The sequence below is a fragment of the Melozone crissalis genome, unplaced genomic scaffold (assembly GCF_028551555.1).
Source record: "Melozone crissalis strain CALT ecotype California unplaced genomic scaffold, PUWL_Pcris_2 ptg000012l_1, whole genome shotgun sequence".
Classification (NCBI taxonomy): Eukaryota; Metazoa; Chordata; class Aves; order Passeriformes; family Passerellidae; genus Melozone; species Melozone crissalis.
Window position 1 is genome coordinate 15,712,404 of NW_026535790.1, and position 15,978 is coordinate 15,728,381.

Below are 15,978 nucleotides of genomic sequence, written 5' to 3' on the forward strand. Positions count from 1 at the left end.
TGTGATCCCTGTGTCAGTGTGATCCCTGTGCCAGTGTGATCCCTGTGTCAGTGTGATCCCTGTGTCAGTGTGAGCCCTGTGTCTGTGTGATCCCTGTGTCTGTGTGTGTGAGCCCTGTGTCAGTGTGTGTGATCCCCGTGTCAGTGTGTGTGATCCCTGTGTCTGTGTGATCCCTGTGTCTGTGTGATCCCCATGTCAGTGTGTGTGATCCCTGTGTCAGTGTGATCCCTGTGTCTGTGTGATCCCTGTGTTTGTGTGAGCCCCATGTCTGTGTGATCCCTGTGTCAGTGTGATCCCTGTGTCTGTGTGTGTGAGCCCTGTGTCAGTGTGTGTGATCCCCGTGTCAGTGTGTGTGATCCCTGTGTCAGTGTGATCCCTGTGTCTGTGTGAGCCCTGTGTCAGTGTGTGTGATCCCCATGTCAGTGTGATCCCCGTGTCAGTGTGATCCCCGTGTCAGTGTGATCCCTGTGTCAGTGTGATCCCTGTGTCTGTGATCCCTGTGTCAGTGTGAGCCCAGTGTCAGTGTGAGCCCTGTGTCAGTGTGATCCCTGTGTCTGTGTGATCCCTGTGTCAGTGTGATCCCTGTGTTTGTGTGATCCCCGTGTCAGTGTGTGTGATCCCTGTGTCAGTGTGATCCCCGTGTCAGTGTGTGTGATCCCTGTGTCTGTGTGATCCCCGTGTCAGTGTGATCCCTGTGTCTGTGTGATCCCCGTGTCAGTGTGATCCCCGTGTCTGTGTGATCCCTGTGTCTGTGTGATCCCTGTGTCAGTGTGATCCCTGTGTCTGTGTGATCCCTGTGTTTGTGTGAGCCCCATGTCTGTGTGATCCCTGTGTCAGTGTGATCCCTGTGTCTGTGTGTGTGAGCCCTGTGTCAGTGTGTGTGATCCCCGTGTCAGTGTGTGTGATCCCTGTGTCAGTGTGATCCCTGTGTCTGTGTGAGCCCTGTGTCAGTGTGTGTGATCCCCATGTCAGTGTGATCCCCGTGTCAGTGTGATCCCCGTGTCAGTGTGATCCCTGTGTCAGTGTGATCCCTGTGTCTGTGATCCCTGTGTCAGTGTGAGCCCAGTGTCAGTGTGAGCCCTGTGTCAGTGTGATCCCTGTGTCTGTGTGATCCCTGTGTCAGTGTGATCCCTGTGTTTGTGTGATCCCCGTGTCAGTGTGTGTGATCCCTGTGTCAGTGTGATCCCCGTGTCAGTGTGTGTGATCCCTGTGTCTGTGTGATCCCCGTGTCAGTGTGATCCCTGTGTCTGTGTGATCCCCGTGTCAGTGTGATCCCCGTGTCTGTGTGATCCCTGTGTCTGTGTGATCCCTGTGTCAGTGTGAGCCCAGTGTCTGTGTGATCCCTGTGTCAGTGTGATCCCCGTGTCTGTGTGATCCCTGTGTCAGTGTGATCCCTGTGTCAGTGTGATCCCTGTGTCTGTGTGATCCCTGTGTCAGTGTGATCCCTGTGTCTGTGTGATCCCTGTGTCAGTGTGAGCCCAGTGTCTGTGTGATCCCTGTGTCTGTGTGATCCCTGTGTCTGTGTGATCCCTGTGTCAGTGTGATCCCTGTGTCTGTGTGATCCCTGTGTCAGTGTGATCCCTGTGTCAGTGTGATCCCCGTGTCTGTGTGATCCCTGTGTCAGTGTGAGCCCAGTGTCTGTGTGATCCCTGTGTCAGTGTGATCCCCGTGTCTGTGTGATCCCTGTGTCTGTGTGATCCCTGTGTCAGTGTGATCCCCGTGTCTGTGTGATCCCTGTGTCAGTGTGAGCCCTGTGCCCAGCCTGGCACTGCTGCTGTGCCCGAGCTCCTGCCTGGATCCCCTCTAGACTTGACTCATGTTCTGCAGAAAATCAGGGTAGAAAAAAACATTCAACAGTGCAAAGTCTGGGGCTCATGAGGACCCAGCAGTGTCACTGCCAGTCCTGCAGAGGGCATGGGGCAGTGCAGGTGTCTCCATGGCCGGCACAAACGCATCCATATCTACCTCCCACTGAATCCTGCTGTTCCCCCACCTGCCAGCTCAGGCTGTGGGACAGGACGATGTCCCTGCCTTGGTGACACTGCCTCACGCAGGCCACTGGCCAGGTCTGTGCCTGCCCCGGGCTCTGTCCCTGCCCATTCCCAGTGTCCATCCCTGCCCATTCCCGGTGTCCATCCCTGCCCATTCCCAGTGTCCACCCCTGCCCATTCCCGGTGTCCATCCCTGCCCATTCCCAGTGTCCACCCCTGCCCATTCCCGGTGTCCATCCCTGCCCATTCCCGGTGTCCATCCCTGCCCATTCCCAGTGTCCACCCCTGCCCATTCCCGGTGTCCATCCCTGCCCATTCCCGGTGTCCATCCCTGCCCATTCCCAGTGTCCACCCCTGCCCATTCCCGGTGTCCACCCCTGCCCATTCCCGGTGTCCATCCCTGCCCATTCCCTGTGTCCATCCCTGCCCATTCCCGGTGTCCATCCCTGCCCATTCCCTGTGTCCATCCCTGTCCATTCCCGGTGTCCATCCCTGCCCATTCCCGCTGTCCATCCCTTCCCGTTCCCACTGTCCATCCCTGTCCGTGCCTGCTGTCCATCCCTTCCCGTTCCCACTGTCCATCCCTGTCCGTGCCTGGTGTCCATCCCTTCCCGTTCCCACTGTCCATCCCTGTCCGTGCCTGGTGTCCATCCCTTCCCATGCCCGGTGACCACCCCTGCCCATTCCCAGTGTCCATCCCTGCCCATTCCCAGTGTCCATCCCTTCCCGTTCCCACTGTCCATCCCTGTCCGTGCCTGGTGTCCATCCCTTCCCATTCCCGGTGTCCATCCCTTCCCATTCCCGGTGTCCATCCCTGCCCATTCCCAGTGTCCATCCCTGCCCATTCCCGGTGTCCATCCCTGCCCATTCCCGGTGTCCATCCCTTCCCATTCCCAGTGTCCATCCCTGCCCATTCCCGGTGTCCATCCCTGTCCGTGCCTGGTGTCCATCCCTTCCCATTCCCGGTGTCCATCCCTTCCCATTCCCGGTGTCCATCCCTGCCCATTCCCAGTGTCCATCCCTGCCCATTCCCGGTGTCCATCCCTGTCCGTGCCCGGCTCTCCCCGCGCATCCCCGCGGGACGCAGACGCTCTATGCAAATGAAGGGCGGGCCCGGCCCCCATGCAAATCAACATGCAAATCGAGCGGGGGGCGTGGCCGTGCCGAGGCGCGCGGGGGGCGGGGCCTGCGGTGCCGCGAGGCGCCGGGGGCGTGGCCGGCGATGCAGATGAGGGCGGGGCGGTGCCGTATGTAAATGAGGGGGCGTGGCGCGGCGGGCGGTGTCGGAGCCTCCCGCCAGCTGCGGGCAGCGGCCCCGAGCGCGGCCCCGGCAGCGCAGCCGGAGCGGCGGCAGCGGCGGCGGAGCGGCGTTAGCGGAGCGGGCCGGGCCGGGCCCGCAGCCCCCGCGCAGCATGGCCGAGCCGCCCGCGGCAGCGCCGGCCCCCGAGGGCGAGGAGGGCCCGGTGCGCTTCGCCCGCAAGGGCGCCCTGCGGCAGAAGAACGTGCACGAGGTGAAGAACCACAAGTTCACGGCGCGCTTCTTCAAGCAGCCCACCTTCTGCAGCCACTGCACCGACTTCATCTGGTGAGCCTTGCCCGCAGCGCCGCGGCCCCTCCGGGACACCGGCTCGGCGGGACACCCCCCCTCGGGCTCACCCTTGCCATGCTCCGGGCCCCCTCTGCTCCCGTCCCCCCATCCCTCCCCATCCCATCCCATCCCATCCCATCCCGGTCCCCCCGGTGCCCGTTCCCCCCCGGCCGGCGGCTCGGGCAGGGTGGCTGCGCCGCGGGGCCGGGGCCGGTGTCTCACTGCGCCTCTCTCTCCGCAGGGGCTTCGGCAAGCAGGGCTTCCAGTGTCAAGGTGAGTGTGGCGCTGCCGGGGGGCTCAGGGGGTCCGCGCTCCGCGTCCCTCCCCCGGGACGGGTCCGAGCATCCCCGCGTCCCCTGCGGGCACCATCCCGGGGTACCGGCCCCGAGCCTCCCCGCGGCACCGCCAAGCAGCTTAGTCATTTTTTAATCAACCCAGCAACTAGTCGGTGCCTTTAAGCCGGTCGTGTCTCGTTAGCAGAGATAAGCGCCCGGGAGTTCAGCTAAATCCCCCGAAAAAGGCCGAGGGGAGTTTGTTTTTAATGTACTTAACGCCAAAACATGTGCTGGGTGGCGAACGGGCTGGGCGAGGGCTCCGCGGCTGGAACTGCGCAGCCGGCGAGGGCTTGAATGGCTTGGTTGTGTTGCTGGGGAAAAAAAAATGAGGCTTTATAACCAAATATGTTGCGGTAGCCGGGTTACTATGACCATAATTCTTTGTTCTGATGATGCTGGGGTTCCGGAGAGGCTCTTCAGGGAGCGGGGATGTCCCCCCGGGACATTGGGCTGAATCACCCAGGCGTTATCGGGCTGTAGCCAGCCCAGCTGGGGACTGCTCCTGCCCTGCTCCCCTGGTCCCACCTGCGAGGGTTCAATCGGGGCTGCTCTCGCAGCTGCTGGCAGCGAAATTTTCCTTTTGTGAATATTTGGGACAGAGGTTTATTTTGGCGGGTGGCTGGCTCCCAAGTTGAGGTATTTGGCATGAAAACAAACGTGCTTTAGAGCTCTGAAAGGCTCCTCTTTGCAGCTGTCCTTGGGCTTCTGGAGTGGCACACGGTGTGAGGAGCTGGGCTGGGTCTGGAGCATCCCTGCAGCTGCCTGTACGAGCAGTGTGAGCCTAATCCAATTTAAATGATGCTGCTCCTCATCCTTAACACTTACCACACGCATGTAACCTTAAAATACCAAAGCCATCTCTGTGCCACCTCCCAGAGCCCAGCCTGGAGGCCTGGACAGGTGTTGGCAGGCAGAGGAGAGTGGATGTGGAGACTGAAACGTATCCCAGGGCTGCTCTCAAGGTCACAGCTTCCCCTGGTACCTGAGGTTTCACACATGGGCGGCTCAGCCGCGTTACTGAGAGGAATTCTGTGCGCCCTGGCTTGGTGTTGCCAGGCTTTCCTGGCTGTGAATGAATTCCCTGAGCTCCCTTACAGCGAGGTGTGTTTGTGCAGGCACCGTGTCTGTGAAACGCAGGGCGTGTTGTGGAGGGGTGGGCACACCCCAGCCCGGCAGGGTTTGCCTGCGTTATTTCCAGAGCCTGCTCAGCTCTACCTGAGCATCCAGTGTCGGGTGCCTGGCGCCTTTCCAAGTCTCCTGCAGCTGTCAGGAGCTGTTATCCAGACCTGATCCGGTGCTCTTGGTTCGAGGTTTGCCCTCAGATGTTTCTGGGCAGGGTTGAAGCAGCCCGGCTGGGCAGCACGGCCCTGGCTCGGGGGGCAGCAGCCCTTGCGAGCTGCAGTGGCACCGGCAGCACTGCCAGGGGGTCAGTGCCACCCCCGGGGGGGGGGGACAGGTCTGTGACATCCCCTTGTGCCTTAGAACCCCCTTGGCAGGTCACAGGTCACTGTGGTGTTACAGACACGTGTGTGTGCCACAGGGAATGCTGAGTGTGCAGCAGGGAATCCTGCAGCTCCAGCTCTGCACACCAGCCCAGCCCCTGCTCCCCTGAAATCACCGATCTGTGGGACGTGCTGGGGTGCCCAGGGGAAGGTGTTCCCGTGGGGGGGGGCAGCTCTGGGGTGATGCCCAGCATGGCGAGGGCACCCAGGTGCAGGACACGCTCTGTGTCTCCCTTCAGGGCATTTCCAGCTCAGAAATTCAACCCAGAGGTCTCTGCCACTGCCACCTGCCCTGGAATCACGGCTTGTCCTGCTGTGAGGCAGAACTGGGGGTGCCAGGGCTGGCACTGCCCTGTCCAGCCGTGCCAGGGGAGCCGTGCCCATGCTGGGCTGAGCAGGGACCACCAGCTTTGGGTCTGTGCCCCACAGGTTGTGCCGCAGCTGCTGTTGAGCTTGGCAAATATCGACAGAGCAGAAAATGCCAGGGCTGGTTTGTGTATGGGGGTTCCTCAGCTCTGAGTGAGGGTCTGCTCTGCCTTTGGCGAGCACAGCTTTAATTTAACTTTACCAGCTTCCCCGAGTGCCTCACATGGTGCTGCGGGACGGCTGGGATGCAGCTGGGGCTCACGCCTGTCTGCTCTCAGCTGCTCCCACTGCCGTGCCCGCTTTAAGTAGGTTTTCACCTGTGCCCTGATTTCTTTCTAGGGCATTTGCAATAATTAGATTGTTAATTAGCTCATTACTTGTGACTTTTGGCAGGAAGTTAACAGAAACTGACTCTTTGTAGCCTGAAATACTAATGGGTACCACAAAATGCCACTTAATAGCCTGCTAATCTGCTGCTTATCCTCGCACACCATCTCCTCCTTATCCTCGTGCTCATCTGAGCACTTCCTGGGCCAACGTCTCTCTGGTGAGCCAGAAAGTGTCTGGGTGTGGGCAGGGAGGCTGAGCACGGCCCTCCAGGAGCAGGGCTGCTTCTGGCGCCCGGACAAAAAGAAATCAATCCCTCGTGGGTGTTGGAAAGCGGAGGGATGTGCCTGGAGCCGCCAGGAGGGTGTGAGCTGCTCCCGAGGGAGGCTCGGTGCCCCCTGGCTGCTCTCAGCCCGTGCTGCAGAGGGGTTCTCCCCTCTGGAAGGTGCAGGGACTTGTCAGGAATAGAGAAAAGCAGTTTGTGTGTTTGTGTGTGTGTGTTCTGCCCTTCCCATCTGCGGTCCATCCAGGCAGTGCCAGCACCAGGGATGCTTTGGGAGGGATGGAGGCAGGGATGAGCAGCCCCTGGTGTCTGCAGGCTGGCGAAGCCAAGCCTTGGCTCTCCTCGAGTGCTGTGGGATGCTGAAGGAAAGGGAGCTGCTCTGAAAGCTTCTGAGAGCGGAGTTCGGCTGGCCCTGTGGGAATGTGCTGCTGCTGGCAGCTGGCAGCTCTCGCTCCCTGCTGGTGTTTCCCCCGCCTTGGCGCCCTCGGGGCCGTTTCTCCTGCTGCCCAGGCAGCTCCTGTGGGTCAGGGCTGGGGTCCTGTCAGGGGGACGTGGCCCCTGGAGCTGGGCTCGCTCAGCCTGCAGCCGCTGTGGCTGGGCAGAGGTGAGGAGCAGGGGAACATGATTCACACTTGGGAGCAAAAAATAACCTGCATCTGTCGCTGCTTTCGTGTGTACCATGTAGGAAAGCTCTTGGAAAGGAGAATCTTGATTCTTCCTGAAGAGAAAGGGGGGAAAAAAAAGCATAATTTGGTAATGTGTGCTTGGGTGTCATGCAGTAACTTTTCTGGGGAGAATGTTTACTTCTTGTCCCTGCTTGTGACTCAGTGAGCAGAGAGGCTCCTCAGATTAGATCTCCTTCCAAGGCTCGCAGCGCACAGGATTCCTCCCTGCAGGTTTGCCTCTCGCTGTCCTCCAAGGCCAGCGCTCTCCTCCTGTTTTGTGTTCCCACCAGGCAGCGTCTGAGAGCGGCTGGGAAATGTCACCCCGGCCGAGCAAGCATTGTCCCTCCCGAGCGAGCATTTCTGTCTTGCTCAGAGCCCTCCCGAGGCACCTTCCTCCCCCCAGGAGGAAGCGAAACCCATCACACTTTGCTCTCCCCTGCAGCCGCTGCGGGCTGCCTGGGCTCCCACTGCCTGCACCAAACAAGGCAGAAACAAAAGCAAAACAAGCCCCAATCAGCCCGAGCCGCCTCAAACCCAGTAATTTCGTGTCAACATATTATGCACACTGGAGAAATGTTAGTGTTCAAATAGACTAATTAAAAATGTTACTGCAATTACTTTTTTGCAACACAAACGATGCTAATTATATAATGCTGCAGAAATTGGAAACGTGATTTCGGGGTGGGGGGGTGGGGGTTGGTGCGGTGGTAACGCGGCTCTGGGTGCTGGAACTGTGTCCCCACGCCAGAAGGGTGTGTGTCCCCAGGCTGTCCCCAGACCAGAGGGGTGTGTGTCTGTCCCCAGGCCAGCAGAGTGTGTGTCCCCAGGCCGGCAGGATATCTGTCCCCTGTCTGTCCCCATGCCACCAGTGTGTCTGTCCCCAGGCCAGCAGTGTGTCTGTCCCCAGTCTGTCCCCAGGCCAGTGAAGTGTCCCCAGGCTGGCAGTGTGTCTGTCCCGAGGCTGGCAGTGTGTCTGTCCCGAGGCTGGCAGTGTGTCTGTCCCCAGGCTGGCAGTGTGTCTGTCCCGAGGCTGGTAGTGTGTCCCCAGGCTGGCAGTGTGTCTGTCCCCAGGCTGGCAGTGTGTCTGTCCCGAGGCTGGTAGTGTGTCCCCAGGCTGGCAGTGTGTCTGTCCCCAGGCTGGCAGTGTGTCTGTCCCGAGGCTGGTAGTGTGTCCCCAGGCTGGCAGTGTGTCTGTCCCCAGGCTGGCAGTGTGTCTGTCCCGAGGCTGGTAGTCTGTCCCCAGGCTGGCAGTGTGTCTGTCCCCAGGCCGGCAGTGTGTCTGTCCCCAGCCCAGCTGTGTGTCCCCAGGGCAGCGCTGCAGAGCAGGCACAGCAGAAAGGGGAAGTGGGGCTGGCCGTGCTGGCTGCACGGATGGGCTGTGGTGCTGCACGGCCCGGTGCACACAGAGCTGACAGAGATGGGAGCCTGTGTCCCCAGCCTGTCCCTGCCGGGCTGGCCCTGGAGCTGTCACCTGCTGATCCTGCGCTGTGCACCTGGGCTGGCAGGGAGCTGTTTTGGGAGGAGGGCTGTTTTGTCAGGACCTGTTTTGGGCTGGTTTTTGGGGCCATGCAGGGCAGGGACAGCTCTGTCCCTCTGCTGTCCCCATGCAGCACACAGGGCTCGCCCATCTCTCTCTCACAGTGGAAGTGGTTTCTCCTGCCCTCCCCCCGCAGTGCGGGGTGGGTTTTTCTTTCTTATCTCCGGAGATAGCTGGCATCCTAAAACGATCTGGGGCTGGCTAATGAGGGGGTCTGGCTCCTTGCTGGGTCTCCATTGCTGGCCCATAGGATGCTGCCTGTGGGGTTGGAGCTGGCACTGGGCACTGGGGTGGCAGCAGGGTGTGCAGCACGGTGCCTGATGGCTCTGACACCACTGCAGGGGTTAAACCACCCCGTCCTGAGCCTCTGCCATGGTTATTCTCCAGCCACTGAGACTTCCTGGGGAATTCGGCGCCTGGGCTGTCTCTAAGGAGACTCCTAAGCAAACAGGGCTGGCATTTCTGCACGCCTGCTCGCTGGCACACGTGTGATCCTGCAGGTGTGTGGGGCACCCTTCCCTGGCAGCGAGCTGGGGGTGGGCTCTCACTGTCTGGGCTGTGAAACGGAGCAGGACCTTGAGGGTTTGGTGCCTGTGAGGAGCAGGAGGAAGGGCTGAGCTGCTCTCAGCGCTGGCTGTGGGTTCTGCTATCTGCTGGGCTCTGTGGGAGCTGCACGGAGGGCATTGTGCAAGCCCTGGCTGTGGCTGCTGCCCTTCCTCCTTCCAGCCAGCACTGCTCCTCCTCCTCCTCCTCCTGCAGCTGCCCAGCAAGGACCTGAGATCACCAGAGAGGTTCCTCAGTGCCCCGTGGGATCCATTGGCAGGATCAGAGTGCCTGGGGAATGGAATTAACTCAGGGCTGTGCCTGGGGGATGGAATTAACTCCAGCTGTGCCTGTGACCCAGCCAGGGCAGGGTGCCCGCATCTCCCTGTGACAGGGTGGGCTCAGAGGGGCAGGGTGGAGGCGCTTTCCCCTGTCCTGCAGGTGTGTGCCGACAGAGGGGGGGTCTGCAGCGGTGCCTGGGTGGGATCGTGCCCAGGTGGAGGGTTTGGGGCTGTTCCTGCAGCTGTGGGAGGGTTGGCAGCACAGGGACACAGCTGGCAGACACCCCCTGTGCGTGCCCGTGGTCCAGCTCGGCCCCAGGGCCAGCACAGCGTGTGCTGCTGAGGTTAATGCCACCCGTGAGTCACGGCTCCGCCAGCCCGTCCATCCATCAGAGCCACTCCAAGGGTGAGTAAGGAGCTCCCTGCAGGGGAGGAGCGGCCCCAGGTGCTGGGCAGCGTGCTCTGAGCTCAGGGAGGCTGCAGCCTGGCACAAAGGAGCTCTTGGGAAAAGGCAATGGCACAAAACCGGGGGTCCTGGTGTGGGGGTCCTGCCTGCAGCCCTGGGTTGGCAGCCCTGTGCTCTGGGCTTGCCCTGTGTCCTGCCCACAGCTGGGGACAGGGAGCACAGGGGGCTCCAGAGCTCCTCCAGCCCTCCCAGGTGATGCTGCTGCAGGAAATGAAGCCTGGCCAAGGACGTTTCCATTCCCTGGAATGGCCCAGCCCTGTACTCTGAGGTTCGGCAGAACCCGCAGGTGCTGTGCTCCTTGGAGTGGCACCCTGCAGGGGCTCCCTGGGTGGCACAGTGCCCTCACACCTGGTACCTGAACAGAGATGTGGGGCTCAGGGTGGCAGAGACCAGGGCTGTCCCTTGGGCTTGCCTTTCTGCAGGGAAAGGGCAGCTCTGGGCAGCTGTTCCCCAGCTCTGAGCCCATCCCTGCATCCCTCCACCCCTCCACCCATTGCTGGTCCAGGCTGGTGTTGGTGGCCTCTGTGCCACGGCCAGGAGTCCCTGGAGGCAGAAAGGTGCCATGGACATCAGGGATGGGAAATGACACAGAAACTGCCTCAGTTTTGCCCTGCCCCGATGGGTGAAGGTGCAAATCTCTCTGGGGCTCTGCAGCCCCACCAGGGCAGGTGCCAGGGGCTGGGGAAGGCACAGCCTGGCCCTGTCCTGCAGCACCCTGCCCCAGGCACTCGGTGTTTCCACGAGAGCCACAGAGGGGACGGGGGGACAGGAGGGGAGCCCCGGTGGTGTTGGCAGCAGCTGAATTCTGCGTGAAGCAGCAGCAATTCCCAGAAGTGGCAGTGCTGGCTGTGGCCGTTCCTGGGAAGGGAAGGCACGGCTCCAAACCACAGCCTGCTCCTGCTGGCAGCACCCAGAGCCCTGCAGGGACAGGCTGCCCTCACCCAGCAGCTGGGGATCCCCATGGGCCCCACCTGAGAGGCCGTGGGGTCTCTGTGCCCCATCGCAAGGGGGGCTGTGCCGAGGAAATGGCTCTGGCTGTGCTGAGGGGCTGCGGGGACAGAGCTGTGTGCTGGGGGCTGCCTCTCTCAGCCCCCCAGAGGGGTCTGTCAGGTGCTGCACCCCAGATGTGTCTCCCCTTTGGAGCGGGTGGCCGAGGCTGGGCTGGCCCAGCCAAGGGGATGGCTCTGGCCAAAGGGCTCCTCCTGTGTGCAGGTGGTTTGTGTGGCTTTGCTGTGCTCCCCTGGGCTCTGGGGAGCACTTTGCTGCAGGCTCTGAGGGGTCGATCCATCCTGGTTCGGACTGGCCTCCGCAGGAAAAGTGAAACCGATGGGAATGTTGTTCTGTGAGAGGCACCTGAGCTCTGTAGCTCCTAACCTGCCAGCAGCACTGGCTGTTCCTGCTGAGGGTGACTCCTGCTCGTGGTGGGGAGCTGGCTGAGCCCTGGCTGTGCTTTCTGACAGCTGAGGCTGCCCCTGTGACGGGCAGTGCCTTTCATGAGAGGTGACAGCTCTGCTCTGCAGCATCGTGGGGCAGATGGGGCTCAGCTCTGCTCTGCTGCTGCTCCCTGGCAGCTGCTGGGCCCTGCTGGCCACTGCCCATTCTCTGTGCCATTCTCTGTGCCATTCTCTGTGCCATTCCCAGGCCATTCCCAGGCCATTCCCTGGCCCTGCCTCATCCTGCCCCTGCAGCCACAGGGACAGGGCTCTGTGTCACCTCTGCCAGCCACGCTGTCCCTCCTGTGCCTCTGCTCAGGCTCTTTGCTTTTCAGGGATTTTGGGCTCCCTCCCTCCGCCGTTTATCCCCCTGTGCTCTTCCCATCGTGTGGAAGAACAAAATAAATCCCAGTGCAGCCCTGTTCTGGATTCCGTGGGTGTTTGGGGTGGGTAACCTCGTGTGCCCCTGTTTGGGAGCTGAACTCCTGTGCCCAGAGCAGGAGCCTCGCTGCCCAGTGATGGGCACTGGCTGCGAGTGCTCAGTGCTTGTGAGCTACATCTTGTCAATTTAAATAATTTGCTTCCATATTTGGTCTTGCTTTTGTGCCAGATTTATACATCTTGTTTAAATCTGACAAGCAGAATATACTTGCTGCTAATCCGAGCTGGACAAGGCAGCGCCTGCCAAAAAATCCAATATTAATAAGCTCCGGTACATGGAAGTTACTGGATTTGCAAACTTGAGGCTTGTTATGGCACAGCTCCCTGAAAAGTGGCTTTTTTGCATCTACTTAAATCTGGGTTTTTCCGAGGAGCCAGTCTGTGAGCTTCCCTCTTTGGGTGGGAAGCTCAGTCTTTGGAACAAGGGAAGCTTTCCAGCTCCGAGCAGGAGATGAGCCGTGTATTTTTGGGGTGTGGTTGGAACATGGGGACAGCTGCTGTCTGTGCAGGGGGGTCTGCAGCAGGGCTGTGAGCTGTGGCTCTGCCTGTGCTTGGGGACTGGGGCTGCTGGAGCCGGGCCAGAGGAACCCAGAGCTGCTGCAGGGATGGAGCCAGGCTGGCAGAGCTGGGGGGGCTCACCTGGACAGGAGAGGGACCCAGGGAGAGCTCAGAGCCCTGCCAGGGCGTGAAGGGGCTCCAGGAGAGCTGCAGAGGGACTGGGGACAGGGATGGAGGGACAGCACACAGGGAACGGCTGCCACTGCCAGAGGGCAGGGATGGATGGGACATTGGGAATTGAGAATTGCTGTGCCCTGGCACAGGGTGCCCAGAGCAGCTGTGGCTGCCCCTGGATCCCTGGCAGTGCCCAAGGCCAGGCTGGACATTGGGGCTGGAGCACCCTGGCACAGTGGAAAATGTCCCTGCCATGGCAAGGGTTGGAACAAGATGAGCCTCAAGGTCCCTTCCAACCCAAACCATTCCAGAGTTCTCTGATTCTATGTTTAACATCTCCAGTCTCTTGTGGCTCTACTCTCGTCTTCCTACATTTGATATTTAGTCAGCAGCAGGGAAGCTAAAAAAGATTCAGATGTCTAAATCTCAGCCTTCAGCTGTTCTTCCTCTTCCTCGTGCTGCGCTGCCAGCGTGCTCCAGCTGATGCTGCCGGCGGATTCCTCCCTGCCTTTTGTTGCCGTGTGAAAGGATGCAACGGGAATAGCTTCACCTTTGGGGGGAGCGGGTAAATGCCTTTATTGTGCTGGTCCGCACAGAGAGCACCGGCTCATTGAATAGCTGACACCCGGAGCACACGAACGAATGCATTTTCATGATTTCCAATTATAGCAGAAGAATGAGAGAGTGAGGTGGTGAAGAGGAGTGAAAGTCGTCCTGGCTCCCCGAAGGCTTCCTGCAGCCGCGGTGACATCGCGATGAAGTCAGGATTGTTTTATAATATCACTGAGGAGCCGGAGTGAGGGGGAAGTGGCCCATGAATTTCATTTGCATCACTGAGTGGATTAGCTCCTGACGCAGTGCAAAGTCATTATTTACTGTGTCTCGGGCTCCGGAGCCCTCCCAGCGCAGCAGCTGCCGGGGAGAGGCGGATTCAGAGGGGGAGCAGCTCCGGGAGCAGCCCTGGGTGCCGGGACAGGGATGATGGAGCCTGGCATGGGATAGGGATGGAGCCTGTGCCATGGGGATGGAGCCTGGCAGGGGACAGGGATGATGGAGCCTGTGCCATGGGGATGGAGCTGGCAGAGGACAGGGATGATGGAGTCTGTGCCATGGGGATGGAGCCTGGTAGAGGACAGGGATGGAGCCTGTGCCATGGGGATGGAGCCTGGCAGGGGACAGGGATGATGGAGCTGGCAGAGGACAGGGATGATGGAGTCTGTGCCATGGGGTTATGGAGCCTGGCAGGGGACAGGGATGATGGAGTCTGTGCTATGAGGATGGAGCCTGTGCCATGGGGATGGAGCTGGCAGGGGACAGGGATGATGGAGTCTGTGCCATGGGGATGGAGCCTGTGCCATGGGGATGGAGCTGGCAGAGGACAGGGATGATGGAGTCTGTGCCATGGGGATGGAGCCTGGCAGGGGACAGGGATGATGGAGTCTGTGCCATGGGGATGGAGCCTGGCAGAGGACAGGGATGATGGAGTCTGTGCCATAGGGATGGAGTCTGTGCCATGGGGATGGAGCCTGGCAGAGGACAGGGATGATGGAGTCTGTGCCATAGGGATGGAGTCTGTGCCATGGGGATGGAGCTGGCAGAGGACAGGGATGATGGAGTCTGTGCCATGGGGATGGAGCCTGGCAGGGCTCTGGGGGCTGTGTCTGAGGATCAGGCTTTGGTTCTGCCATTCCCTGGCATCCACTGCACTTCCATGCTGAACTTGAGCTTGGCTTAGAGAAATCCCTGGCTGTGCTCCAGAGCCTGGCCTTAACTGAGAGCAGCCAAGAGGGGGAGGCTGCCCAAGGGACAGCAGTGGTGCCTGGGGCAGATGCACTGTCCCTGTCATGCAGGAGCCATGCTGTGCCAGGCTATGCTGTGCCATGCCAGCCCGTGCCGTGCTGGCAGGGACAGCTCTGGAGCCCCTCTGTTCTCACTCACGATAAGTCACTGCCCCCAGAAGATTTCTGCACAGCTGGAATTGATTCCCCAAATGGTTATTTCTGATTCCCGTGCCTCAGTGCCGTTTTTGCTGTGGAGGTGCCTCTGCTGGCCCTGATGGTGGAGAGGGGCTCTGGGAGAGGTTTGCTGGTGTGTCTGCCCCAGGGTTTGTGTGGGCTCCTTGGGCAAGCAGCCCTGCCTGGGGAGGGATCCACAGCTCCATATTCTCTTGGTTTCTGGAGAGTTGGATGGAATAATTTGCTTTTTGGGGATCTGATCGGAGCCAAGTGCCCTTTCATGCAGCACCTGTGATTGCCGGGGGGTTTCTGAGGATGGCAGAGCTGCCAGGAGGGCCATCCCTGTGTGCAGGGGGCACAAAGGCTGAGCAGCACCTGGGTGTCCCCTTCCCCCCCAGCCTGGCAGGGCGATTTCTGCCCCAGGAATGGCTCTAAAACTGGACTAATTCACTTTTTTGTGATGATGTGTCTGAGGACCATCTCCAACAGCTCAGTCCATTCATTTCCAAATCTGTGTTGCTGCTTGTATTGATGCAGAGGAGCCTCAGGGCCTTGTCAGAGGAGGGCTGAGGGCTGTCGCTGGTTAACCTGAGCCGTCCCAGTGAGGAGCAGCAGGGAGAGGAGCAGGACCAGCGTGGTGGCTCTGCCTTGGCAGCAGGGCACGGCCACAAGGGCAGAGCTGCCAGCCTGGTGTCTCCCAGGGCTCCCGAGGTGGAACCACTCTCACTTACTGGGTCATTCACAGACTGAATCTGGGCTTTTGGCAGGAGGAAAGGCTTTAATTAGCTGCTGCTCAGTAGGGCTGCTATTAGATCCTCAGAGCAAGATGCTGCCGGACTGGAAAAAACGCAGCAATAGCTCATTTGCTCAGGAAGCCATGATGGTGATTTGCATTTCGGTCTGGTGCTGAACCCTGGTAGAGAATTCTTCTAAAATAACTTCAAACTGCAGCTCAGGTTCCCTCCCTCTCTGCAGCTGGGTGGATGCTGGTCCCAAGAGCTGGGGTGTGAATTCCTCTGTTTGCAGCACCCAGCTCTGCAGGCAGGGCTGGGCTGTGGACATGTCCTGTCAGCGAGTGCTGCATGAGAAATGGCTTCTGTCTCTGCACCTTGGAGCAGAATCCAATTCTACCTTATTATGTACCTAAAAGGATTTTTCTGCTCTGCCAGCAGCCCCTCTGCTGACCTGAATACCCAAGAGATGTGTGGCAGGGTAGGAAGCTTTGCCGTGCATCTCCTGAGCCTCAGCTCCGCTGCTGCTGGAGGACAAGGAGCTTTGAGATGTGTTCTCAACACTTTGAAATGTGTTTTGGACATTTTTTTTTTTGTTTCTCCTGTGTTGTCAGCTTGTTCAAGTGCAGAATGAGAGCAAACCCCACACCCTGGGGCTGGCTCATGCTGCAGGCTCTGTGGTGGGAGCGATGCTGTGCCCCATCTTTGGTTTGATGGCAATGTGGCTGTGCCTTTACCTTTGGTTTGCTGGGAATGTGGCTGTGCCCTCACCTTTGGTTTGGTGGGAATGTGGCTGTGCCTTCACCTTTGGTTTGGTGGGAATGTGGCTGTGCCTTCACCTTTGGTTTGGTGGGAATGTGGC

At 59.8% G+C, this 15,978-nt stretch overlaps 1 protein-coding gene and 1 long non-coding RNA gene across 3 annotated transcripts in view; one reads left to right on the top strand and one right to left on the bottom strand.

Annotated features, from left to right (window-relative positions):
- Positions 1-15,978, bottom strand: part of LOC128934041 (uncharacterized) — a 207,620-nt gene that overhangs the window by 116,021 nt on the left and 75,621 nt on the right. The window lies entirely within an intron of this gene.
- Positions 3,392-15,978, top strand: part of PRKCB (protein kinase C beta) — an 83,326-nt gene continuing 70,739 nt past the window's right edge. For both annotated transcript variants that reach the window (XM_054271275.1, XM_054271276.1), the window contains exons 1-2: positions 3,392-3,576; positions 3,821-3,852. In XM_054271275.1, coding sequence (XP_054127250.1) covers positions 3,404-3,576; positions 3,821-3,852 — 205 coding nt within the window. In that variant the 5' untranslated portion in view covers positions 3,392-3,403. The remainder of the gene's footprint in view (positions 3,577-3,820; positions 3,853-15,978) is intronic.